This window comes from Cervus elaphus, chromosome 9 (genome assembly GCF_910594005.1).
Source record: "Cervus elaphus chromosome 9, mCerEla1.1, whole genome shotgun sequence".
NCBI lineage: Eukaryota > Metazoa > Chordata > Mammalia > Artiodactyla > Cervidae > Cervus > Cervus elaphus.
In genome coordinates, this window is record NC_057823.1 from 80,539,495 (window position 1) to 80,567,299 (window position 27,805).

A 27,805-nucleotide genomic window follows, 5' to 3' on the forward strand; every position below is an offset into this window, starting at 1 on the left:
GGAGGCAAGAGACGCAGGTTTGATCCCTGGGTTGGAAAGATCCCCTAGAGTAGAAAATAGCAACCTATTTAGTTGCTAAATAGTTCCAATATTCTTGCCTGGAAAATGTCATGTATAAAGGAGACTGACAGACTGCAGTCCATGGGATTTTCAAACAGATGGACATGCCTGAGCAACCGAGCACACACATACATATATCTGATAAAGGATTAACATCTAAAATATGTAAAGAACTCATACAATTCAATGGCAAAAATCCAATTAAAAATGGGGAAAGGACCTGAATAGACATTTTTACAAAGAAAATATGTAGATGGCCAACAGGTGTGCTCAACATCTCAACAAGATGCTCAACATCACTGATCACTAGGGAAATGTAAATCACAAACACAATGAGATATCATCTTACTCTTATTGAAATGGCCATCCTCAAAAGAGAAGCGATAATAAAAGTAGCAAAGATGTAGAAAAAAGGGGAATCTTACACTACCGGGACTGCAAATTGGCAGAGACACTGTGGAAAACAGTATGGAGGTTCCTCAAAAAGGCAAAAATAGAACTACTATACGATCCAGCAATTATACTTTTAGGAGTATGTCTGAAGGAAAAAACCACTATGTCAAAGAGCTATCTGTATTCCCATGTTCACAAACAGCATTATCTATAATAGCCAAGATATGGAAATATCCTAAGTGTCCACTGAAAGTAAACATATAAAGAAGCTGTACATAGGGAGGTAGATGGAGATAGACAACAGAATATTATTCGGTCATAAAAATGAAGAAATCCTGCCAATAGCAACAACATGGATGAACCTTGTGGTCATTGTGCTAAGTGAAATAAGTCAGACAGAGAAAGATAAATACTACATGATTTCACTTAGAGTTAAAATATATAAAACAAACAAAAAAACCCAAACTCATTGTAAAAAACAAATCAGATTTTTGGTTACCAAAGGCAGAGATGAGGGAAGTAGAATTGGAGGAAAGTGGTTAAAATGTACAGACTTCCAGTTTTAAGACAAATAAGTGCTATGAGTAATGACAATTATGATCATAGTTTAACACTGTTGTATGATATGGGAAAGTTGTTAAAGAAAGGCATTACATAATGACAAGAAGGTATATTCAGCAAGAGGATATAGTGTTTACAAATATTTACATATCCACTACAGGAGCACTTAAGTATATAAAGCAAATATTAACAGATCTAAAGGGAGAAATATAGTAATAGTAGGAGACAGTATCCCACTTACATCAATGGGTAGATTGTCCAGACAGAAAATCAGTAAGGAAATAGTGGCCTTAAGCAATAAATTTGGCCAGATAAACTTAACAGATACACATAGAGCATTCCATCCAAAAGCAATATAATACACATTGTTCTCAAGTGCACATGGAACCTTCCCCAGGACAGATCATATGTTAGGCCACAAAATAAGTCTTAACAAATGTATAATACTGAAGCCATATCAAGCATCCTTTCTGATCACAATGGTATGAAACTGGAAGTCAATTACAAAAGAAAACTAGAATATTCACAAATATGTGGAGAGTAAAAACATGTTATAGATCAATCAGTTACACCAAAGAAGTCCTCATACTGTTGTGAAAATTCTAGGCCCCACAACAGACTTCCCAACCTGGGGATCCGACAAAGGGACTGAGAAACTCCAGGGAATCTGACTTAGAAGGTCAGTGGGATTTGATTACAGACCTTCCACAGGACTGGGGAAACAGAATCTCTTGGAGGGCACAAACAAAACCTTGTGCACACCAGGATCCAGGAGAAAGGAACAGTGACCTCACAAGAGACTGAGCCAGACTTACCTGTGAGTCTCCAGCAGATGTGTGGGCCGACAGTGGCCTGCCGTGGGGTCAGGGGCACTGACAGCAGCAGTTCTGGAAGGCACAGACTGCTGGCATAAGTCCTCTTAGAGGAGATGACCATTAATCTCTACCATAGTTTGGCCTTAGGACAGACCCCATTACCTGCCACCTGAGAAACATGCATGCAAGTCAAGAAGCAAATGTTAGAAACTGGACATGGAACAGCAAACTGGTTCCAAATTGGGAAAGGCATACATCAAGGCTATATATTGTCACCCTCCTTATTTAACTTCTATGCAGAGTACATCATGTGAAATACCGGGCTTGATGAAGCTTAAGCTGGAATCAAGATTGCCAGGAGAAATATCAATAACCTCAGATATGCAGATGACACTAATCCAATGACAGAAAGTGAAGAGGAACTAAAGAGCCTCTTGATGAAAGTGAAAGAGGAGAGCAAAAAAGCTGGCTTAAAACTCAACATTCAAAATATAAGATGATGGCATCAGGCCCATCACTTCATGGCAAATAGATGGGGAAGAAATGGAAACAGTAGCAGACTTTATTTTCTCAGGCTCAAAAATCACTGTGGATGGTGATGGCAGCCATGAAATTAAAAGATGCTTGCTCCTTGGAAGAAAAGCTATGACAACCTTGACAGTGCATTAAAAAGCAGAGACACCACTTTGCAAGCAAAGGTCTGTCTAGTCAAAGCTATGGTTTTTCCATTTGTCAGGTACAGATGTGAGAGTTGGACCATAAAGAAGGCTGAGTACTGAAGAATTGATGCTTTTGAATTGTGGTGCTGGAGAAGACTCTTGAGAGTTCCTTGGACAGCAAGGAGATCAAGTCAGTCAGTCCTAAAGGACATCAACCCTGAATATTCATTGGAAGACTGATGCTGAAGCTGAAACTCCAGTATTTTGGCCACCAGATGTGAGAAGCCAACTCACTGGAAAAGACCCTGATGCTGGGAAAGACTGAGGACAAGGGGGCAACAGAGGATGAGATGGTTGGCTGGTATCATTGACTCAGTGGACATGAGCCTGAGCAAACTCCAAGAGCTAGTGAAGGACAAGGAAGCTTTGCCATGTCGCAGTCCACAGGGTTGCAAAAAGTCAAACATGACTAAGCGACTGAACAACAATAGATCAATGTGTCAAAGAAATCAAAAGAAAAAGAAAAAAATACCTTGAGACAAATGAAAATAGAAATACAACATACCAAAACTTAAGGAATGCAGAAAAAGCAATTCTAAAAGGGGAGTTCATAGCAATAAATGTCTACCTGAACAAACAAGAAATATCATAAGTAGATAAAATGTTACACCTCAAGAAACTAGAAGAACAACAAATGAAATCCAAAATTAGTAGAAGAAGAAATAACAAAGATCAAAGAGAAAGTAAATTAAATAGAGACTGAACAGACAACATCAAAAATTCAATGAATCCAAGAACTAATTCTTTGAAAAGGTAAACCAAATTAACAAACCTTTAGCTAGACTTAGCAAGAAAAGAGAGGACTCAAAATCTGAAATGAAAAAGAAGAAATTATAACCAATACTACAAAAATGAAAAGATAATAGAGATTATTAAAATTACATACCAATAAATGGACAATATGGAAGAAGTGGATCCATTTGTACAAACACAGAGCTTATAGACTGAATGATAAATAAAACATCTGAACAGATAAATTACTAGTAAGAAGACTGAATCAGTATCAAAAATGTCCCACCAAACAGAAATCCAGGATCACATGGCTTCACTTGTGAATTCTACTTAACATTCAAAGAATTTATACCAATCCTTCTCAAATTCTTACCAAAAGAAATTAAAATAAAGAGATGTTTCCAAACTCATTTAACAAGGCCAGCTTTACCCTAATACAAAAATCAGACAAGGACATTGCCAGAAATAAAATTATAGGTCAATATCCCTGATGGACACAGCTGCAAATATCCTCAAAAAAATATTAGCAAATTGAATTCAACAATACATGAAAAAGATCATACACAGGATCAAGTGAAATTTATTCCAAGGATCAAGTGAAACTTACTCCAAGAATGCAAGGATGGTTCCACATCTATAAATCAATATGATACACCACACTAACAAAGGATAAAAATCATCTCGATAGATGCAGAAAGCTTTTGACAAATTCAACATCCATTTACAATTAAAAGAACTTCTCAATGGAGTACAAAGGGAATGCATCTCAATATAATAAAGGCCATGTGTGATAAGCCCATTTCTAACATCATACTCCATGTTATGACCAACCTAGACAGCATATTAAAAAAGAGAGATAAAGGTCCATATAGTCAGAGCCATGGTTTTTCCAGTAGTCATGTATGGATGTGAGAGCTGGACCATAAAGAAAGTTGAGTGCCGAAGAATTGATGCTTTTGAACTGTGGTGTTAGTGAAGACTCTTGCGAGTCCCTTAGACTGCAAGGAGATCAAACCAGTCAATCATAGAGGAAATCAGTCCTGAATATTCATTGGAAGAACTGATGCTGAAGCTGAAGCTCCAATACTTTGGCCACCTGATGTGAAGAACTGAACCACTGCAAAAGACCCTGGTGCTGGGAAAGATTGAGGGCAGAAGGTGAAGCAGACAACAGAGTATGAGATAGTTGGATGGCATCACTGACTCAATGGACATGAGTCTGAGCAAACTCCGGAAGTTAGTGATGGACAGGGAATCCTGTGTGCTGCAGTCCGTGGTATCACAAGGAGTCAGACAGGACTGAGCAACCGAACTGAACTGAACATCATACTCAGTGGTAAAAGGCTGAAAACTCTTCCTCTAAGATCAAGAACAAGTATGCCCATTCTTACCACTTTTATTCACCATAGCATTGAAAATCCTAAACACAGAAATTGAGCAAGAAAAAATAAAAGGCATCCAATGGGAAAAAGAAGTAAAACTGTCACTATTTGCCAAAACCATGAACATATACACATAGAACACCCTAAAGACTTTACAAAAAAAAAAAAAAAAAACTGTAGAATAAACAAATTCAGTAAAGTTGCAGGATACCAAATCAGTATACAGAAATCTGTTACATTTCTATATACTAATAACAAACTATCAGAGATAGGAATTAAGAAATCAATCACATTTACAATTGCATCAAAATGAACAAAATAGTTAGGGATAAATTTAGCCAAGGAGGTGAAATACCTGTACACTAAAAACCATACAGTGAAAGAAATTGAAAAAGGGATTTTTTCTGTGCTCATGGATTAGGAGAAAAATGCCCTTAATATCAAAAGCAACTTACAGATTTAATACAATCCCTAACCAAAGCCCAATGGCATTTTTCACAGAAATAGAACAGAAATTCCTCAAACTGATATGGAACCACAGATATCCAAATAGCCAAAGCAGTTTTAAGCTGGAAAAAAAGAGCTGGAGACATCACAGTCCTTGATTTGAAACTCTATTGCAGGATGGGGAACACATATAAATCCATGGCTGATTCAGGTCAATGTATGGCAAAAACCACTACAATAAAAAAAAAACAACAAAAAACTCTATTGCAAAGCTATAGTCATCAAAACAATATTGCAATAAACACAGACACATAGACCAATGAAACAGAATTGAGAGACCAAAAGTAAACTGCACATATATGGTCAATTAATTGACAACAGAGAAGGGACACCCTCTTTAACAAATGGTGTTGGGGAAACTTGACACTCACATACAAAAGAACAGAACTGGAGCACTGTTTGTACCACTCACAGGAATTAACTCAAGTGGATTAAAAACTTGAACATAAGACCTAAAGCTGTAAAATTGAGGAAAAAACATAGGCAGTAAGCTTTTTGACATTCATCTTAAGGACGATTCTTTGGATTTGCCACCTAAGCAAAAGCAATAAAAGCAAAAATCAACAAGTGGGACTACATCAAACTAAAAAGCTTACATACAGCAAAGGACACCATCCACAAAATGAAAAGACAACCTTTTTATTATAACATTTTTAAAACATTTACAAATCATGTATCTATTAATTGCTTAATATCCAAAATACAAAAAGAATTCATACAACTCAATAGCAAAAAAACCAAAAAAACACTTCTACTGAAAAATAGGATTTATATAGACATTTTTCCATAGAAGACACATAGATGGCCAATAGGCACTTGGAAAGGTGCTCAACATCATTTATAATTAGGGATGTTCAAATCAAAACCATAATGAGATATTATTAATACCTCACACCTATTAGAATGGCTGTTATCAAAAAGACAACAAATGTTGATGAGTTTGTAGAGAAAAGGGAAACTGTATGCACTGTTGGTAGGAGTGTCAATTGATGCAGTCACTGTGGAAATAGTATGGAGCTTCCTCAAAAATAAAACAATTAAAAATAGAACTACCATATGATCCAGCAATTGCACTACTGGATATATATAGGAATAAAATGAAAACACAATGCCAACAAAATAGGCACCCCAGCATTCACTGCAGCATATTAACAACAAACCAAGACATCGAAGCAACCTAAGTGTCCATCAAGGATGAATACAAAAGATGTGATACACATACAGACACACACACACACACACAATGGAAAATTATTCTGACCCTGCCAAAAAAAAAGGAATGAGATATTGCCATTTGTGATATGGATGAACCTTGAAGGCATTATGTGAAGTGAAATAAGGCAGACAGAAAAAGACAAATACCGTATGATCTCACTTATATATGGAATCTCAAAAAAAAAAAAAAAAGATTATAGTTACTGAGAACAGATTGGTGGTTGACAGTGGTAAGGGGTTGGGGTGCTCAAAAAGAGGAAAGGGAGTCAAAAGATTCAAACTTCCACTTAAATAAGTAATGGAGTTGTAATGTACAGCATGGTGTTTAGGGTTAACACTGTATTGCATATTTGAAAGTTGCTAAGAGTAAATCTTAGAAGTCCTCATCACAAGAAGTATTTCACAACTGTGCACAGTGACCAATGTTAATTAGACTTACTGAGCTGACTGTTTTACAGTACATACAATATTGAATCAATCTTTTGTATACCCGAAACTAATAGAATACTGTATGTCAATTTGATCTTAACTTTAAAAATAAACATAAAAATCATTGATTTTCAAGAAATGTGTAAAGAGAGTAAATCCTAAGACTCTTCCCTTTTTTTTTGTATCTATGTGAGATGATGGATTTAACCTAATTTATTGTGGTAATCATTTCATAATATATGTAAGTTAAATCACTGTGCTGTACACTTGAAACTAACACAATGAGGTATATCAGTTATCTCAATGAAGTGAAGTGAGGACAGTCAGTTATGTCTGACTCTTTGTGACTCCATGGACTGTAGCCTACCAGGCTCCTCTGTCCATGGGATTTTCCAGGCAAGAATACTGGAGTGGGTTGCCATTTCCTTCTCCAGGGGATCTTCCCGACCCAGAGATCGAACCCAGGTCTCCTGCAATGCAGACAGATGCTTTACTGTCTGAGCCTCCAGGGAAGCCCAGTTATCTCAATAAACAGGGGAAAATCTCAAATTAGCTCTATAACAAAATCCCATTCCCAGAAGATAATGAATTTGGGAATAAAATCCCACCCTGAATCATCAATGGCTAATGGGGTCGCAAAGAGTCAGACACAACTGAGCGACTGAACTAAACTGATCTGAGTGATTAGCACCTCTTACTTTTTTGTGGTTGGTGTACCTGGGCCTCCTTAGCTTTTCAGTAACAGCAGCACACCCAAATGGTAGCATTCAGAGGTTTGGGAACGCTCTTCTGTGCTTGCCCACTATTCTGTTTTTTCTGCATTCTCAACACCTTCATATACTAATATAGTTGTTACTATGATAGTCATGCTTGTACATATGATTTACATGTTAGTATCCCCCATGAATACATGTTATAGCACTATACTTACATGCATACACACACGATTATATCATGGACATATGATTTGCCCGTTGGTCTCCCCCAGGTAACTGAAGATAGAGCCTTACGGCACACTAAGTATGTTAGCCAGTAGTACTCATCAGAATCGCCCAGCTTCGATTCCCTGGGAGGCTGGTTCAGCAGTGGTGGAGTCAGTGCAGCAGCCGTGCTTTGAGAGAGCATCCCCGATGGTTTAGAATCGCACGTCTGATGGGGAGCCATCCATGGGGTGGGGGTGCGGGGGCGGCGGTACAGCCTGGGGTGGAGGTGGTGAGCTCAGCATTGGGACCCTGGCCCCAACACTTCCTGTGTAAGCGTGAGCACAGCGCTTGAACCATCCGTGCCTTGCATGTAATACGAGGATAACAGTGCCTGCCTGTGAGTGTTGTGAGGATTAAACAAGAAAAACATGGGCAGTGCTGAGACCACACTAAGCCCAGCGCCAAGTTCTCAGGACGTGTTGCTTTGTTGGTGGTGGTCCTCCTTCCATTCCAGAGCAGGCACCATGCTTGACATTGGCAGAGATGTGATGTTTAATCAATATAAATGCCCTGGGGGCTGTGTGATATTAGTGAAGAGAAACAAAGGGGAAAAGAGTAAGGAAAGGAATGGAAGGATGACAGAGGAAGTGGGAAATATGTAGGTACAGGTGGCTCAGGAAATCCTGAAAATCCTTCCTCACTGTTGCCACGTGTTTCATTCTGCCAAATAAATGTCGACGAGGTCTTGAACTGGAATTCTTAGACAATAGGCTTAAGCATATTGGTGGCCTTCTGCTGCTCTTGTCCCAAATGAAGTGACCCAGTGTGGCCAAATTTCTGTTCCCAGAGGAAGTGATCTTTCCAACCCAAGCCTGTGGTTTGTTCTGGTTATGAAAACTCTAATACCATATCTTCAGCATCTTCAGTGATTCTTACAGCACTAACTTTTGGACATGTTAGAAACATCCTGCCATACTCACTCCTTTTTTGGATTCTTCCAGTTACTGCAGGTTTGATGATGTGAATCTTCCACTTAAAGTTGGATTTCCTTAAAATCCCAAGAACTCACACCTTTATTCTCTTTCTATGCTTTAGATAAATGTTCTATCTCACATGTTCTGTCCCCTTTTCTCTGGGATGATTTCATGAAAACAGCAATGGTTTGGGGAATCAGGTAGTCCTGGGCTCAGATCCTGGCACTTCTCTAGTTATGTGACCCCCTCAAGCTTGGATGCCCATATATAAAATAATTTTTACCTATGTGTGAGAATAAAATGGAATCAAGTATGTAAAGTACTTAACACACTATTTGTCAAAGCATCAGGGACTTTTTTCAGTTTAGCTTCAACTGCTGGTAACAGATTAGAAATAACAGGAGATTATACAAGATACAGATGTTATTTTTATGATCTAAAAGGAGTCTGAAAAGTGAAAATGTGAGTAACTCAGTCATGTCTTGACTCTTTATGACTCCATGGACTGTAGTCTTCCAGGCTCCTCTGTCCATGGAATTCTCCAGGCAAGAATACTTGGAGTGGGTAGCCATTCCCTTCTCCTAGGGGTAAGCAATTCACGGCTGGTACAGATGACCTAGGTCATCTTGAAGACACCTAGGTTGACAGGGATCTAGACTCTCTGGATGAGCCATTATCTTTGAGGTTTAACATCCTCAAAGTCACCCCATATTCACAAAGTGAACACTGGAGCGCCAGTGATCACATCCACATTCCACCTAAGGAAAGGAGGGAGGAAGAACAAAAGGGGTGCTTGCTTCCTGGCTATATCTGCTTTCATTCAAGGTTCCCAGAAGACCCAGCCAATGACTACTACTTAAATCACTCTACCCCTACCCAAGTCTCAAGAAAGCTGTGAAGTGTAGTTCTTTACCTGGGTAAAGTCCTGCTACCCAGTATAACAGGTGTCTGTCGTATTAGAATTATTTCTAGTGCCCCCACCAAAGCTGCACTGTGGAACTCTTCACGGGCTGTGGCAATGCTTTACAGTCATTTAACACATCTCAGGGCACTCAATGCATATCCAATATAAACAGTGTGGGAAATAATAGAGCTGGTTGGTTAACTGGTCAAAATCTAAAGACCTAAGTCCCAGACTAACCTACCACTTCATTGCTGCATGACCTTGGGCAAGTGTATAACCTCTGTTCGAGGCTTAGTTTCCTCATTTGTGAGCATCAGCTCCGACAGTGGATGTAAATTGCCCAAGATAATGCCTATATAGACTGGCTCTGAACATGTGTCAAAGTTATTATTACTATCATTATTATCATTAAGTGCTATTGAATTATTAGTATAAGGTGGGGAGGTACCAGACATCTTTCACATCCTTTCCTTCTGCATGTTTATACCTTCTCTTGCCTTCAGCAGTCACCCCAGGGATGTGCAGATTTGCAGTCAATTATGTTGAAAGAGCCTGGGCTGAGTTGGCCTCATTCCCTTCAATTCCAGGCATCCACTCCAGGCTAGCTGAATCTCTGGAGTCCCTCTCATGTCCCCATACCGAGTCTAGTCTCTCAGCTCTGCCTCCTGAGAGAGGCTCTCTTCTCTAAACAGATCAACTGCTAAATAAATATTAAATTATATCTGGATTGTTCCTTTCAAATTTAAGTGAATCAGTTCTTCCCTTTGTTGGAATTCCCCAGCCCTGTTGCTATCATCCCACTGGTGTCTTGCATCCTTGGCAATGGCAAGATTTTTCTCTAGGTGGAAGAATTAAAGGATTTCACGTAGGAATAAGGCTTCGTATTCCCAGATCTTGGTAAAACATGGATTCCTAAGAGCTTCTCCTCACCTTCCTGGGTACCTTTTCCTTAAGATTTTGGAACAAATCTTGGCACCTGCTCTCAAAGATCATTAGCTACCCATTAGTTGATGACATGCCCGAAAAGGGTTTGAAGTGTGTAAATATACAAATTCTCTTGCTTGCCAAGATGGCCAGGCAGGACAGTCAGAACCCTGGGATCCAGGGCTATTGAGGATGGCCATGTAATTTCACCATTTACATGGTCTACACGATGGCACTCCTCAGTTGTGCAGTGTACAGCCTATGTAACTGTTCCTGGTGGCCATGCCCAGATCAGTCATTTCCAGCCATAAGCAGCCTTGTTTCTGTATTCTAGTGAATGCTACAAAAATTACCATTTCCTGTGTGTACTATGATGTAAAGGCGTTTGGGAAGCACTTCCCTAAATAACTTCAAGAGTATTTCTTCCTCTAAAGCACACACAAGCCCTGGCCACACCAGCCTCATCCTCCATAGCAACCTGAGCTAATATGCCCCGCGATGTCTTTCAAAGTAGGCACATTGTGTTTTCCTAGGTCCATGGAAGAAACCTCTTGTCTATTGACTATGACCGGAATATTCGGACAGAGAAGATCTATGATGATCACCGGAAGTTCACCCTGAGGATCATTTATGACCAAGTGGGCCGCCCCTTCCTCTGGCTCCCCAGCAGTGGCCTGGCAGCCGTGAACGTCTCCTATTTCTTCAATGGGCGCTTGGCTGGCCTTCAGCGTGGGGCCATGAGCGAGAGGACGGACATCGACAAGCAGGGCCGGATCGTGTCCCGCATGTTTGCCGACGGGAAGGTGTGGAGCTATTCCTACCTTGACAAGGTGGGTGGACATGCTGCCCTTGCTCAGCTGGGGCTGTCTCTCTCATTCACGCTGCTCTTTTTAAGCTGACCTGATACACTTTGCCATAAGACATTTTAACATCTTTACTTTGAGTCTACCAGGGCTCCCCGTGTACTCCCACCCTCTGGGAGGGAGGAAATCCCAAGGAAAATGTTATTCATAGCCCAGCACTACTACCATCAACAGCAAAAAAAAAAAAAAAAAAAACCTGCTAGACACTCAGTAATGGTGAAAAGAATGGATTGTCTGATTTTATTCCCCCAAAAACAGTGCTGTTGAAGCGGACAGAATCATGCCACTAGCAGCACGGTTCATCATTCCTTGTGAATTGGAAATGCAGCGATTCATTTCTGCCATGCCTGGAATTAAGCCATCAGGGTAGGAACTCCGCCTAAAACTCCAGCACCCGGAGCAGCCCCCTCCCACTTGGCTTAGTTGGCTGAAGCAGTCAACAGATTCTTGCTACATAATTCCCTGTGTCTCAAAGTGCCGGACTCAGGTTTCCGTGTCAGAAAAGGTCAGGTTGGAGCAGCTGTTAAAAAGAGGTCTCTTGTGGGAGGGGGGTCAAGACTTTTAAAGGCTGCCTTGGTCTTCTATCATTAGACAGGGGCTTGCTCAGCCTGGGCCTCTCACCTGGACTCACCTCCACACAAGCCCGTTTCCATTTCTTCCCTTCTTGCCTCCTGATGACAGTGGTCACTCGCAGACAGAGCTGTTACCTCCTCTGTAAGAGGGGCTGCTATTTGGTCCCTTCTCAATCCTGTTCTCATTAGGACAGAATATACTAGAATGGTTGATCAGGGAAGGCAAGAATCTCCCCCTGGCTTCAAGTTGGAGGCCATTTTTTCCCCCCAAAGAATCAGTGATTCCAGGTTACTTAATCTTTCCAGTGGCTTCTAAATGAAGGATGTGCTTTGTGTTGAGACTTAGTCGGGGGTGCCCCCAAACATAGTATGTGCATCACACATGTCCCCTGCCGGGCCAGCAGCAGTCATTTCTCACCAGTCTCAGGATTTCTTGTCATTGAGCCTGGAGGCGAACCCAGTGCCTCTCACCTCAGTCCTTCAAACCCCTTACAACTCAGAGTATGGTCCAGGCAACACCAGCATCACCTGGGATATTCCCAAAGCAGATTCACAGGCCACCTCCCCACTGCCCTCTCACACTGAACTATATAATCAGAATCTGTGTTTTCACCAGATCCCTGGGTATTTTACATGTACATTAAAGTTTGAGGAACACTCCTCTAGCTGCCATGATCCATAGAGTAGCATGCCCCATGACATCAATTCACCCCGAATCTCTGATGTAAATCTCCCCATCCTTCACAGCTTTTGAATTGCCACTTAGGGACATGGAATAAATTCCGTCCATTTCAGCACTGGGTCCTAAATGGCTAACTCATGTGTTCCCTTCCCCTTTCCTCCTCCAGTCCATGGTGCTCCTGCTCCAGAGTCAGCGTCAGTACATATTCGAGTACGACTCCTCTGAGCGCCTCCACGCCGTCACCATGCCCAGCGTCGCCCGGCACAGCATGTCCACCCACACCTCCATCGGCTACATCCGCAACACTTATAACCCACCTGAAAGCAACGCTTCCGTCATCTTTGACTACAGTGACGATGGCCGCATCCTGAAGACATCCTTTTTGGGCACTGGACGCCAGGTATTCTACAAGTATGGGAAACTCTCCAAGCTGTCAGAGATTGTCTACGACAGCACTGCCATCACTTTCGGGTATGATGAGACCACCGGCGTCTTAAAAATGGTCAACCTCCAAAGTGGGGGCTTCTCCTGCACCATCAGGTACCGAAAGATCGGCCCACTCGTGGACAAGCAGATCTACAGGTTCTCCGAGGAAGGCATGGTCAACGCCAGGTTTGAATACACCTATCACGACAACAGCTTCCGGATCGCAAGCATCAAGCCCGTCATAAGTGAGACGCCCCTTCCCGTTGACCTCTACCGCTACGACGAGATTTCTGGCAAAGTGGAGCACTTTGGCAAGTTTGGGGTCATCTACTATGACATCAACCAGATCATCACCACGGCCGTGATGACCCTCAGCAAACACTTTGACACCCACGGGCGGATCAAGGAAGTCCAATACGAGATGTTCCGGTCCCTCATGTACTGGATGACGGTGCAGTATGACAGCATGGGCAGGGTGATCAAGAGGGAGCTGAAACTGGGGCCCTACGCCAACACCACCAAGTACACCTATGACTACGATGGGGATGGGCAGCTCCAGAGCGTGGCTGTCAATGACCGCCCCACCTGGCGCTACAGCTACGACCTCAATGGGAACCTCCACTTGCTGAACCCGGGGAATAGTGTGCGCCTCATGCCCCTGCGCTATGACCTCCGGGATCGGATAACCAGGCTCGGCGACGTGCAGTACAAAATCGACGACGATGGCTATCTGTGCCAGCGAGGGGCTGACATCTTTGAGTACAACTCCAAGGGCCTCCTAACGAGGGCTTATAACAAGGCCAGTGGCTGGAGCGTCCAATACCGCTATGATGGCGTGGGGCGGCGGGCTTCCTACAAGACCAACCTGGGCCACCACCTGCAGTATTTCTACTCTGACCTCCACAACCCGACTCGCATCACCCATGTCTACAATCACTCCAACTCGGAGATAACCTCGCTCTACTATGACCTCCAGGGGCACCTCTTTGCCATGGAGAGCAGCAGTGGAGAGGAGTACTATGTTGCCTCGGATAACACGGGAACTCCCCTGGCTGTGTTCAGCATCAATGGTCTCATGATCAAGCAGTTGCAGTACACCGCCTACGGGGAGATTTATTACGACTCCAACCCTGACTTCCAGATGGTCATTGGCTTCCACGGGGGACTCTACGATCCCCTCACCAAGCTGGTCCACTTCACACAGCGTGATTATGATGTGCTGGCGGGACGATGGACCTCTCCAGACTACACCATGTGGAAAAATGTGGGCAGGGAGCCGGCCCCCTTCAACCTGTACATGTTCAAGAGCAACAACCCTCTCAGCAATGAGCTGGACTTGAAGAACTACGTGACAGGTAAGGACCTGGCCGCCTCAGCTGGGCAGTGGCTCCCTGTGGGCTGGCTGGCCTAGTAGACTGTCAGGGACTTTGAAACAAGGTCTTGTGTCTGATGCTAGGAAAATCCTGGAGGGCTGTGTACACGGCCGGTACAGGATCGAGAACAGTCAAGTGATCACAGCACAGAGCAGTCCTTGGCTCTATTTGAAGAAAAGTGTGAAAATGTTAGTCGCTCAGTTGTGTCTGACTCTCCAGACTCCGTGAACTCTAGCCTGCCAGGCCCCTCTATCCATGGAATTCTCCAGGCAAGAATACCAGAATAGGTTGCCATTCCCTTCTCCAGGGGATCTTCCCTGGAATTAAAAGTCCCATGCTCTACCAACTGAGTTAGCTGGGCAGCTCTGTTTGAAGATGCCCTGGCCATTTTCAAGTCCATTCCATTGAAATAACTTTTATAAGAGCCCTCTCTAACCCAAAAGAGGAAAGCAACCTTATGAAGGAGGAAAGGATGAGACCCTGATCTCAGAAATACCTGGTTCAAATTCTCTCTTTTATTTATAAGTCAAAGTACCTTGGGCTGGTTGTCCAGTATCTCTGAGCTGTAGTATCCTTCTCTGCAAAAGTGCACTAACAAAATCATCTCACGGAGTGACTGTAAGAAGAAGATGAACTTATGTAGGTAAAGTTCAGTGCCTGGCACTTAGACAGAGGATGTTCACGAAAGGGTATCTGCTTGTGTTATTAACATCACCATTACTAGTGAAGCAATGAAAGAGCTTCGGTACTGAGATGACTATGACCCAGCTCCTGACCTTACAACCAGGCTAGTGAGAAACAAATACAAATAAGCAATGATAATGGAAAATGGGATTAAGTCTATGCTACCATATAGGTGTTTGTCCATTTATTCAACAAGCACTTATAAGGCACCAGCATGCTTCATTCTGGGGTTCAGTTCAGTCACTCAGTCATGTCCAGCTCTTTGTGACCCCATGGACTGCAGCACGCCAGGCTTCCCTGTCCATCACCAACTCCTGGAGCTTACTCAGACTCATGTCCATCGAGTCGGTGATGCCTGCTGGGGACACAGTAGTAACCAAGGCAGACACTTCTCTCAAAGAAGTGTGTGTGTAGTACATATGCAGATGACTTCAGATTTGAAAATTTTGGCATGGTACAGAAGGGCCCCACCTCAAACCGGGCTTGAGGAATGAAGGGGATCTTGGTGCTGGAAATGAGCTCAAGGCTGAAGAAAGACATGAGCAAAATTCAAAAAGGACAGGGGACTTCCCTGGTGGTCCAGTGGTTAAGACTCTGTGCTGCCACTGCAGGGGCGTGGGTTCAGTCCCTGATTGGGAAACTAAAATCCTGCATGCCTCTCAGAGCTCAGTCACAGAAAAAAAAGGTCAAAAGGACATAAGAAGCTTGGAGAGAGGTCTGGATAGACAGGCCAAGGAAGGCAAAGAATCTGCTGCTTCAAGCTAAGTGAGAAATTGGTTAAATGAGGGTCCTTATCCATCCATCTATCTATTCACCTATTGACAGATATTTTCATCTAACATATAAGTACTAGAGATGCAGTGGATAGCAAGATAAAGTCCCTTTTTTCAGGGAGATATACAAGGAAATCTGGATAGATGGATGGATGAATGGAAGGGGAAAGACCAATATTCAGCAAAGAATCTGGAGCCATCTGACCTGTACATGCATTGTAGAGGAATAACAGTGAGGACTCCAATTCCAAGGCCCCCCCAAGCTCCAGGGAACTCATAGCTCTTAGCCATGGGCCAGGGAAGCATCAAGCCCAAAGGGTCCCTACCCTCAGGTGACCAAGGATCACTTATCCATCCCCAAGATAGGAAAGGAAGCAGCAGCTCTCTGGAGCACAGTGTGGCCCCCAGTGCCCCAGGCTGCAGAAATAGATGACCTAAAAGGTCAACTTCTGGCCATGCTGTGCCTCACTGACAAGTTCCAGAACCTTTGAAGTTGAACCCAGCATCCCCCTACACCCGAAGCAGCTGGTACCTCAGGAGTACAGGAGTTACAGCTGAGCTAGTTCTCTCCTGGTCTCCCCGCTGTGCATCATCGGGAGGCCCTGCCGTGCTGCTCTGCCAGGGCTTCCTCTCTTCCCCAGGGCTTAGTAGGGTTTGTGTCCACCCAGCTCACTGCAGTTTCTTATTTTTAATTCATTTATTTTAACTGGAGGATAATGACAACACTGTGGTGGTTTTTGCCATACATCAATATGAATCGGCCATAGGTATATATGTGTCCCCTCCATCCTGAACCACCCCCCATCCTATCCTTCCAAGTTGTCACAGAGCACCAGTTTTGGTTGCCCTGCTTCATACATCAGACTCACACTGATTATCTGTTTTACACATGGTAACATATATGTTTCAATGCTGTTCTCTCAAATCATCCAACCTTCTCCTTCTCCCACTGACCACACTGTGGTTTCTAATTAAAGGGCCTCTCCGGAAAACACACACACCCCTATGTGTATAGTTTCAGATAATGACAAGGGCTGTGAAGATAGATGAAACAGCTAAGAGTTAGAGAAAAAAGGATCTCATTTCTTTGGGGTGCTCACAGAGGAAGGGGCGTTTGAGCTGAGGCCATTATGAAGTAGGGGAGGGAGAGGAAGAGTCTCCAGGTGAAGAAAACAATAGGAATGGGGCGGCAGCCCACGCCTATCTCAGGCATAGAAGACGACCTCCACCCCCAAGAATGCACTTCCCTGAGCCCTCTTGGCACTGGACACCTTGGGGATGGACCAGCCAGAAGCAAATAGAAAGTCCTCAGCGTGGGCCAAACAGACACCCTACAGCTACCAAGACCCAAACAAAATCATTTGCAAAGCCCAGTCAACCTCACTGACCCCCTCAGCTACTCTCCTGGTTCTCCCGAAAAGACAAAAAGAAATGAGCAGATACTCAGTGCCTGGTGGTGGCCTAAATGGGAAGGAAATCTAAAAAAGAGAGGATATATGAATACGTGTGGCTGATTCGCAGTGCTGCACAGCGGAAACTAACAAACATTGTAAAGCAACTATACTCCAATAAAAATCACTTTTTTGTGTATTTTTAAATGATTTTATTGGAGTATAGTATACTCCAAATGTTTTTACTGGAGTGTAATTTAAAATAAATACATCAACTATACACCAGTAAAAATAGAAAAAAGAAATTAGCAGAGTTTTTTGAATAGCAAGATGACACTCCTCATTCCAGTGCTTCATGGAGACTCAATAAATGGGCATCAAAGCCAAGCTGAACAAAGTCCAACAAAATTAAATCCAGAAAACACTAGAAAGAGTCTAAAATAAAAGGTCCTATTAGAGAAGCTCCACGCCTAGGACTGATGTCGGCAGTCAAAGCAGAGGAAGAGGGCCTGGGTGGAGAGCGCTGGACCAGGCACATGCCCACACCTGCTTCCTGCTGCAGACGAGATGACCTCCGAAGGATGCATCCCAGGAGAGAACATCAAATCATTTTCCGCTATTCAAGTGTTGGCTCATCTGTAAACCCATCTTTGTGACTCTTAATTTGGATCTTAGGAGATGAACAGAGTGGTTGAACTTGCCACTCACAACTTAAGAAGTAATTAACGTGTAGTCAGCAGGAATGCCACGAATAGAAATTCTCTCTCTCTCTCCCTCTCTTGTGCTCAAAAGACTCTTTCCTGTTTGGAAATACAGCTCTCTGAATGCAGCAAACACCTACTGAGGCTGGTGGAGGCTGTTACCTCTACTGGCACAGAGGCAAGCAGTATAGACCCTCTGTTAGGAGCAAGTGAGTCACGATATGTAAAGAACCGAGGCCTGCACAAAGCCTGATCAATGGTAGGGGTGCATTTGTTCTTTATAAAAGCTCTAGACTTGGAGACAGGAAGTCTGTAGGTGAGGAGTGAAGTTATCCACTTTATGTAATTCCCTGAGGCTCCCAGGGGTCTGCAGCTCTACTGAAACAAATGCCAAACTCTGCCCTGAGGGGCATTGCTCTGGCAAATCTGAAACCTCAGAAATGTTACCCACGATGACTTGGGTTGGCTCCCCACCCTTTTCCCTTGGGGGTCTCTGGGCTTATAGACCCCCAGGTTCATGCAAGTTTGAAGTCGGACCTCATGGAGGTTGGTTTCCCTGAGAGGAGGGGGGCCCAGCCTCCTCCTCACTCTGCCCTCTGCTGTCTGCACTTAGCACCTGAGCCGCCGTGCTGACTGCGTGTGTTACAGAGCACGTGCTGCCGCGGCACTTGCTGGGAAGGACATAAGGAGGGGGAGTGCTGCGCTATTAGGAGGGCCCACATCACCAGCTCCTACCTCGAGGATGGATTGTTTAGGGAGGATCACCAGAGGACACCAATGACTTTGAAAGGAGGAGAGGTGCCTATATGATGCCATAAGTGCCTTCTGAGAAACAGAGGGGACAAGAAACTTGAATAAACATTTCAGAAGGGGTTTAGACTTGGAAACCAAGCCACGTTAGAAACTTAAAAAGAAGAAAACACATGACATGAACTCTTAGTGTTCATCGGAGCGGCCATTAAAATGTCTGGTCCCTTGCGACTTCCCTGGTGGTCCAGTGGTTAAGACTCTGTGCGTCCACTATAGGGGGCACATGTTCGATCCCTGATCAGGGAACTAAGATCCCACATGCCGTATGGTGTGGCCAAAAAAAAAACGAAGAAGAAGAAATGTCTGGTCCCCAAGGCAGGGTGTTGTTAACTCATCTCCTGGAGAGCAGGGAGAGATGCCTGCAGGGAAGAGGTCAGGATGGGGAGAGTCTGCTGAGGCCAAAGACCTCTCTCTTGCCTTTCGTGGGACTCCCTTCATATCCCTGGTGAAAGATGTGATGATTTTATATGTTGTACAGATGAGGTATTAAATAGCATGGCAACACAAATGGGGAAAGTTAGTTTCTTTCCATGCTCTTTTTATTCTCCCAAATCGGCAGAGGAGAAAGCCTCCCGTTGATGCTGGTGTGTATTTAACACCTCATTAACACTTCTAATCTCCCTTTTTAACGGAGAGAGCAGGTCTGAAGACTCCCCCGGTAGCAGGTAACAAAATCATGCTCCAATTTAATTGCATTGCTTTGTTTTAATTTTACAGTTATTTTCTGTTTGCAGCCAGTCTGCTTTCCCACTTATGGTAGTGACATAAAGTCTCTCCTTTTTTTAAATGGATTTCCTTAAGTAGACAAAGCAAAACAATTTTTTAATTAGAAAGCAAATACCAGTAAGATAATACCTAGATATAGCAGAACAATCCTGACAGGTGATCATGACGGGTGACCAGGAATACCCAGTTTAGAAATCCCCACTGCAGAGCACTCATCATCTATTAGTACTTTGCACAGAGGTGCTCTGTGGGTATATGACTGTTGGTGGACTAAAGCCAGGCTTCTCTCTGCTGGGATGCTGACACAGTTTTTAAGGCAATTTCAAACTTGTATTCTTAAATGACTTCTTTATTGATGTATAGTTGACTTACAATATTATATTAGCTTCAAGTGTACAACATAGTGATTCAGTATTTTATAGATTACGTACCAAAGTTATTACAGTGCTATCGACCATATTCCCTGAGTTGTACATTGCATCCCTGTGACCTATTTATAACTGGTAGTTGTAGCTCTTAATCCCCTTCATCTGTTTAACTCATTCCCCCACTCATCTCCCTCTGTCAACCACCTGTTTGTTCTCTGTATCTTTGACTCTATTTTTTTATATATTTGTTCATTTGTTTTGTTTCTTAGAGTCCACATTTAAGTAAAAACATATGGTATTTGTCTTTCGCTAACTTCTTTCACTAAGAATAGCCTCAAGGTCCATCTGTGTTGTCACATATGGGAAGATTCCATTCTTTTTTATAGCTGGGTAATATTCCACTACAGACGTATATATACCACATTGTCTTCATTCATTCATCTGTCCATGGACACTTAGGTTCCATGTCTTAGCTAGTATATATAATGCTGCAATGAACATAGGGGTGCATATGTCTTTTCAAATTAGTGTTTTCTTTGGATAAATGCCCAGGAGTAGAATTGCCAGATCATATAGCAGTTGTATTTTTAATTTTTGACGACCCTCCATACTGTATTCCATGGTGGCTACACCAATTCACATTCCCATCAACAGTGCGTAAGGGGTCCCTTTTCTCCACATCCTCACCAACACTCACTGGTTCTTGTCTTTTTGATGACAGTGATTCTGAGAGGTGTGAGGTGCTATTTCACTGTGGTTTTTATTTGCATCTCTCTTATGATTATTGATGTTAATGACTCTTAAATGGACTTCCCAGGTGGCGCTAGTGATAAAGAACCCACCTGCTGGCGCAGGAGACATAAGAGATTCCCATTCAGTCCCTGGGTTGGGAAGATCCCCTGGAGGAGGGCATGACTACCCACTCCAGTATTCTTGCCTGGACAATTCCATGGACTGAGGAGCCTGGTGGACTACATAAGGTCACATGGAGTCAGACACGACCAAAGCAACTTAGCATGTACACATGTATGATTATTGATGTTAATGAGTCTTAAATGGACTATCCTTAATAAGTATAGTTACCAAGTCATTCAATACCTAGTCTGAACCTAAGGCTGATGGATACAACCACGGATCCCGGAATCTGTCTCATTAGAGGGTCTTCTAGGCCTATATGTTTAGGAGCAAAGTTGCATTAAGCCCCTCATACCAGCCCCAGGGCAGGCGGTGGGTAGACCTTATTCAGCCCCTTCAGAAGCATCTCCTCGGGCAGGTGCAGGTAGCTCCTCTGTCACACACAGTAGTCAGGGTGGCTTTTGCCCCATATGCTCAGTGTTTGTTCATTCATCCACGCCGTGAATCCTTACTGAGCACCTATTTTGTGCCAGCCCTGGGGAGACATCAGTGAATAAAATAGTCTTTTAACTCCCTGTCCTGGTGGAGCTTACATTCTCAGTGAGGGAGACAAACAATAAACAATGAATGCAATAAATAACCATATGAGACACATGTAAAAGTGTGGTTACAGTTTTGGCGGTGGGGGATACATGAGGAAGGGGACTAGGGATTGTTGGGTGATACCAAGGGAACATGCAAAGTTGGGCACAATAAAGGACAGAAGCGGCAAGGATCTAATAGAAGCAGAAGAGATTTAGAAGTGGCAAGAATTCACAGGACTGTACAAAAAAAGCTGTTAATGACCTGGATAATCATGATGGCGTTGTCACTCACCTAGAACCAGACATCCTGGAGTGTGAAGTCAAGTGGGCCTTAGGAAGCATTACTATGAACAAAGCTAGTGGAGGTGATGGAATTCCAGCTGAGCTATTTCAAATCCTAAAAGATGATGCTGTTAAAGTGCTGCAGTCAATATACCAGCAAATTTGGAAAACTCAGGAGTGGCCACAGGACTGGAAAAGGTCAGCTTTCATTCCAATCCCAAAGAAAGGCAATGTCAAAGAATGCTCAAATTACCATACAATTGCACTCATTTCACATGCTAACAAAATTATGCTCAAAATTCTTCAAGCTAGGCTTCGGCAGTACATGAACTGAGAACTTCCAGATGTACAAGCTGGGTTTAGAAAAGGCAGAGGAACCAGAGAACAAATTGCCAACATCTCTTGGATTATAGAAAAAGCAAGGGAATTCCAGAAAAACATATACTTCTGCATCACTGACTATGCTAAAGCCTTTGACTGTGTGTATCACAACAAACTGTGGAAAATTCTTAGACAAATGGGAGTACCAGATCACCTTACCTGTCTCCTGAGAAACCTGTTTGCAGGACAAGAAGCAACATTTAGAACTGGACATGGAACAACAGACTGGTTCAAAATTGGCAAAAGAGTATGTCAAGGCTGTGTATTGTCACCCTGCTTATTTAACTTATATGCAGAGGACAATGTGAAATGCCGGGCTTGATGAAGCTGGAATCAAGATTGCCAGGAGAAATATCAACAACGTCAGATATGCAGATGATACCAGTTTAGTGGCAGAAAGTGAAGAGGAACTAAAGAGCCTCCTGATGAAGGTGAAAGAGGAAAGTGAAAAAGCTAGCTTAAAACTCAACATTCAAAAAATGAAGATCATGGCTTCCGGTCCCATCACTTCATGGCAAATAGATGGGGGAAAATGTGGAAACAGTAACAGATTTCATTTTCTTTTTTTTTTTTTTTGCTTTTGTGTAATAAAGTTTTATTAAAGTATAAAGGAGATAGAGAAAGCTTCTGACATAGGCATCAGAAGGGGGCAAAGAGTACCCCTTTTGCTAGTGTTAGCAATGGAGTTATATACTCTCCAATGAATCCAAAGAATGTCTGGAGGTTGTAAAGACCTCACCAGACCCACTCCCATAATTTACATTTTAAGATCACAGAGTTGGCCAGAAGGTTTAATCCAAAGATTGTCCTCAGGCAGGATACATCTTTGTAAGACCAGACCTACTCCCATAATTTATGTTTTAAGATCAGAATTAGCCAGAGGGTTTAATCCAAAGACTGTCCTCAGGCAGGATACATTATTGTTATATAATCCTAAGGAATGTAGAGGAAAAAAAGTAAAAAAGTTTGTCCTTTCTTCCTCCTTGAATATTCCAGACCTCTCTCTCCTTGGGGACCCCTAGACTTCTTATCAACCTGCCTAGGAAATGACTCTCTCATTCCCCCCTTTTCTTTTAGGAGAATTATGTTGCCAAGGGAAAGGGGCGTCATTTTCATTCCATAACTACTTCCTGCTGCTTAGGGGCGTAGTCCCTAAATTGTTGAGGCAACATATTCTCCTAATCCTCATAGTGAGGATGTCTGATCCAGGGGCTCCAAGTAATAGTTGGAGGAGGCTGTGGCACTCATAGGAGCTTGGACAACTATTTGTAAATTAAAAGCTTTTAGACGGTTAGAAAACCCCATTATACAGTTACAGATGTAAGGCAAAATAGTCATTAAACCAAGTTAAAATCAAAATGAAAAGTCACATTATGTCCATAGTTACATCAGTCCATCTTAAGGTTGTTAGATGTCATCAGTTTAAGAAGAGTATCACATGCGATTGTTGAAGGTATTTGCAGACTTGGAGAAAATCTTTTCCTTGAAGTGGAGATGTCCACCACGGGAAGCCTTCCACTGATGAAGAGGGGAGTGCTCTGCAGACCCAGCAGTTAGACCGATTGTGGAATGCAGCATAGGAGTGAGCCCAGGACAGGAAGGCATTGTCTTGAGGATCAAACGGCAGACTCAGGATTTCTGGAGTCAGCAGAAGTAGGCTCACATAGATTGTCAGGCCCATCTTGTCCTGAAGGATCCCAGACGAGCCCCCAAGATGAAAGGTTGTTGTTGAACGATAAGACGCGGGATTCTTGGCCTCCGGAGGAGACGAATTCAATCCAGGGCCAGAGACGAGGCTGGATCGCTCAGAGCTTTTGTGTAATAAAGTTTTATTAAAGTATAAAGGAGATAGAGAAAGCTTCTGACATAGGCATCAGAAGGGGGCAAAAGAGTACCCCCTCATTTTAATTTTCTTGGGCTCCAAAATCACTGCAGTCACGAAATTAAAAGATGTTTGCTCCTTGGAAAAAAACTATGACAAACCTAGACAGTGTATTAAAAAGCAGAGACATCACTTTGCTGACAAAGGTCCATCTATTCAAAGCTATGGTTTTCCCAATAGTCATGTACAGATGTGAGAGTTGGATCATAAAGAAGGCTGAGCACTGAAGAATTAATGCTTTCAAACTGTGGTACTGGAAAAGACTCTTGATAGTCCCTTAGACAGCAAGGAGATCAAGGAAGTCAATCCTAAAGGACATCGACCCTAAATATTCATTGGAAGGACTTATGCTGAAGCTGAAGCTCCAATACTTTGGCCACATGATGTTAAGAGCCAAGTCATTGGAAAAGACCCTGATGCTGGGAAAGATTGAAGGCAAGAGGAGAAGGGGACAACAGAGAATGAGATGGTTAGATGGCATCATCAACTCAATGGACCTGAGTTTGAGCAAGCTCTAAGAGATGGTGAAGGACAGGGAAGCCTGGAGTGCTGCAGTTCATGGGGTTGCAGAGTTGGACACCACTTAGCAACTAAATAACTACTGTATATAAAACGGGCTTCCCCGGTGGCTCAGATGGTAAAGTGTCTGCCTGCAATGCGGGAGACCCACGTTCTATCCCTGGGTCTGGAAGATCCCTTGGAGAAGGAAATGGCAACCCACTCCAGTATGCTTGCCTGGAAGTTGGAGTGGTGGGCTACAGTCCACCAGTATGGAGCCTGGTGGGCTACAGTCCACCAGTATGGAGCCTGGTGGGCTACAGTCCACCAGTATGGAGCCTGGTGGGCTACAGTCCACCAGTATGGAGCCTGGTGGGCTACAGTCCACCAGTATGGAGCCTGGTGGGCTACAGTCCACCAGTATGGAGCCTGGTGGGCTACAGTCCATGGGGTCGCAAAGAGTCAGCCACGACCGAGTGACTTCACTTTAATATATAAAATAGGTAATCAACAGGGACCAACTGTATAGCACAGGGAACTCTACTCAATATTCTGTGATACCCTATATAGGAAAATAAAATGAAGAAGGATGAATATGTGCACGTGGATAACTGAATCAGTTAGCTATACACCTGAAACAACACTGTAAACCAGCTATATTCCAATATAAAATAAAAACTAAAGTAAAAGAATATGTATGTATGCATATACATAACTTGAATCACTTTGCTATACCTGAAACTAATGCAACACTGTAAATCACTATACTTCATTTTTTAAAATGTTATCCTAATAATAATAAAACCCTGACAGTAAATGAAAAAATATATAAATTTGTACATGGATATTCATCATAGCATTATCCGTAATAGTTTAAAAAAAAAAGTGTAAACTACCCAAATATCCATTAACTGATGAATGAATAAACAAAATGGGATATATCCAAACAACAGAATATTCATCCATAAATAATAATAATATACTGATACATGCTACAACATGGATGAACTTTGAAAATGAAGTGCTAGTCGAAAGAAGCCAGACATGAAAGGCGACATGGTCTTTGATTTCATTTATATGAAATATCCAGAAAAGGCAAATCCATGGAGACTAGAAAGCAGTGGTGGTTGTCAGGGACCGAAGAGAAAGAAGAATGCAGAATGACTACCAGTAGTGATGCAGTTTTTGAGGGGATGATGAACATGTTTTGGAATTCAACAGAAATGATGATTGTACAACATTATGAATGTAACTGGAAGCCACTGACTTGTGCACTTTAAAATGATGAGTTTTATGTCACATGAGATTTACCTCAATTAAAAAAAAAATAGAGGATTTATGGATGGACTAGACATAGAGAGTGAGAAAAAGAAAGAGGTCCAGGATGGTAGCTGAAAGAATGGAGTTACCATAATCAGGGATGAAGAAGGCTACTGTGACAGATGTGGAGAGGAGGACAAGGAGCTGAGGTCTGGACAGGGGCTGGGCATTGAGGGAGAGGTCCTAGAGGGAGACATAAACTGTGGAGTTGGCATCAGCATGTAAGTGGTACTGAGGTGCAAATAGAACATGTCCTGGGGCTTCCCTGGTGGCTCAGTGGTAAGGAATCTGCCTGCCAGAGCAGGGGTCATGGGTTCAAACCCTGGTCCAAGAAGATCCCACATGCTGTGGAGCAACCAAGCCCACACACCACAACTCCGGAGCCTGTGCTGCAGAGCCTGGGAGCCGTGTGCCCGCGAGCCTGCGCTCCGCAACGAGAGAAGCCGCTGCAGCTAGAGAGTAGCTCCCACTCGCCACAACTAGAGAAAAGCCCAAGCAGAAGACCCAGTGCAGCCAAAACTAAATATATTGTTTAAAAACAAACACGCCCTTATATGAATCCTTTTGTATATAATCAAATCAAATAATGGACAAGTGTTTCTCTTAGGCATTCTCCTACCCATTAAGGTACCATGTGAAAATGACGAGGTGCATTTTTGCTAACTCTGAGTATACTTAGGGTGATCTGGCTTAGAATATAGATTGGGCTAGGGATAGAATGTATGACATGATAAATATAGCTGAAACTGATCTATGTTTTCCATCCTGGAGTTTCTATCATAACAGAAAAAAAATGTTTTTCTCTTATTTTGTGTCTCTATGAGACAATGGGTATTCACTAAATGTACTAATCATTTCATGTTGTAAGTTAAATCATGCTGCATAAAATTATACAGTTCTGTATGTCAATATTATCTCAAACTTGGAAGGAAAAAAAAATGGAGTTGAGGGCCCTGAGACTGGATCAGATCACCATGTCTGGGAAGGATAGACAGGGTGGAGAAGAAGTTCACAGGCTGAGTCTAGGACATCCCAGCATTCAGATGAGGAGGAACCAAAGAGGGACAAGAGGTGGCCACAGAGGTGGCAGAGGGACAAGGCAGTGTGTTGTCCACCAGGCTAAGACAGAGAGAGATGCAGGAGCGTCCAGCTTGCCAAGGACTTCTCACAGGTCAAAGTAAGATGAGGACCGCAGCATCGGACTTAGCCACATGGAGGTCATGTATGACCTTGACAAGTGTTGTTTTAATGCATCTTTGGGAGCAAAGCCTGATTCAAAGGAGACAAATAGGAGTTCCTGTGTCTAGAGAATTATTTTGAGTTTGAGAAAGAACTTCTTATAAACAGGTTGAGACATATATGGTGGCTAAAGGGAGAAGGACAGACAAGAGAAGAATTTTAAAGGTGCGTATTTAGTGGCATGTTTGTATGTTGATGGGGTGACCTGTTACACCAGTGGAGGGTTTTTTCCAGCAGCTCGTCTGGAGTAACAGAAGGAAAGTGAGAATATGGGTACTAAGGCTGGTAGGCTGGTAAATATGATGAGCGTTTATGGAAATTCCCCCCGACCTCATCCGTTTTCTCAGAATAGGAATCAAAGGTCAGCTGCTAGAGTGAGGAAGGTGTGGGATGTTTTAGGAGAGATGAGAAGTAGCAAATCACCCAGGAGAATGGGAGAAGGACTGAATGGGAAAAGGGGATATGGTCAGGTTACCAGGCATCAGGAAGGCACAATTGGGGTTCATGGTCAGGAGTTTAACACCAGTCAGTGTGGCTTCCTTCATTTCTGCTGCCACATTCAGCTGCAACAGGGACACACAGGAGCTTCCATGATTTCACCAAGAAGTGAAGTGAGAAAGAGGCAAAGGATCTGAGGATTTACACAAGGGAATGACTCTAATGACTGACCGTGAAATGCATGCTAGGTAAGAAGAGAAGAAAGACGAAGAAGCTGAGGGATGGGAAAAGTAGTTTAGGTTGGGTTGAAGGTCCTAGGGAAGGGAGACGTTCTGGGAGTATGAGGGGGGTGAGGTTACAAAAAAGAGTAAACTACAGAGAGTCCAAGTGGTGGTCAGAGGGCGATGTCTCTGAAATCG

The 27,805-nt window shown here is 43.0% G+C and overlaps 1 protein-coding gene across 3 annotated transcripts in view; it reads left to right on the forward strand.

The window, feature by feature from the left end:
- TENM2 (teneurin transmembrane protein 2) overlaps positions 1-27,805 on the forward strand; it is a 1,355,200-nt gene that overhangs the window by 1,322,523 nt on the left and 4,872 nt on the right. For all 3 annotated transcript variants that reach the window (XM_043913490.1, XM_043913492.1, XM_043913491.1), the window contains 2 exons: positions 11,072-11,368; positions 12,822-14,436. In XM_043913490.1, coding sequence (XP_043769425.1) covers positions 11,072-11,368; positions 12,822-14,436 — 1,912 coding nt within the window. The remainder of the gene's footprint in view (positions 1-11,071; positions 11,369-12,821; positions 14,437-27,805) is intronic.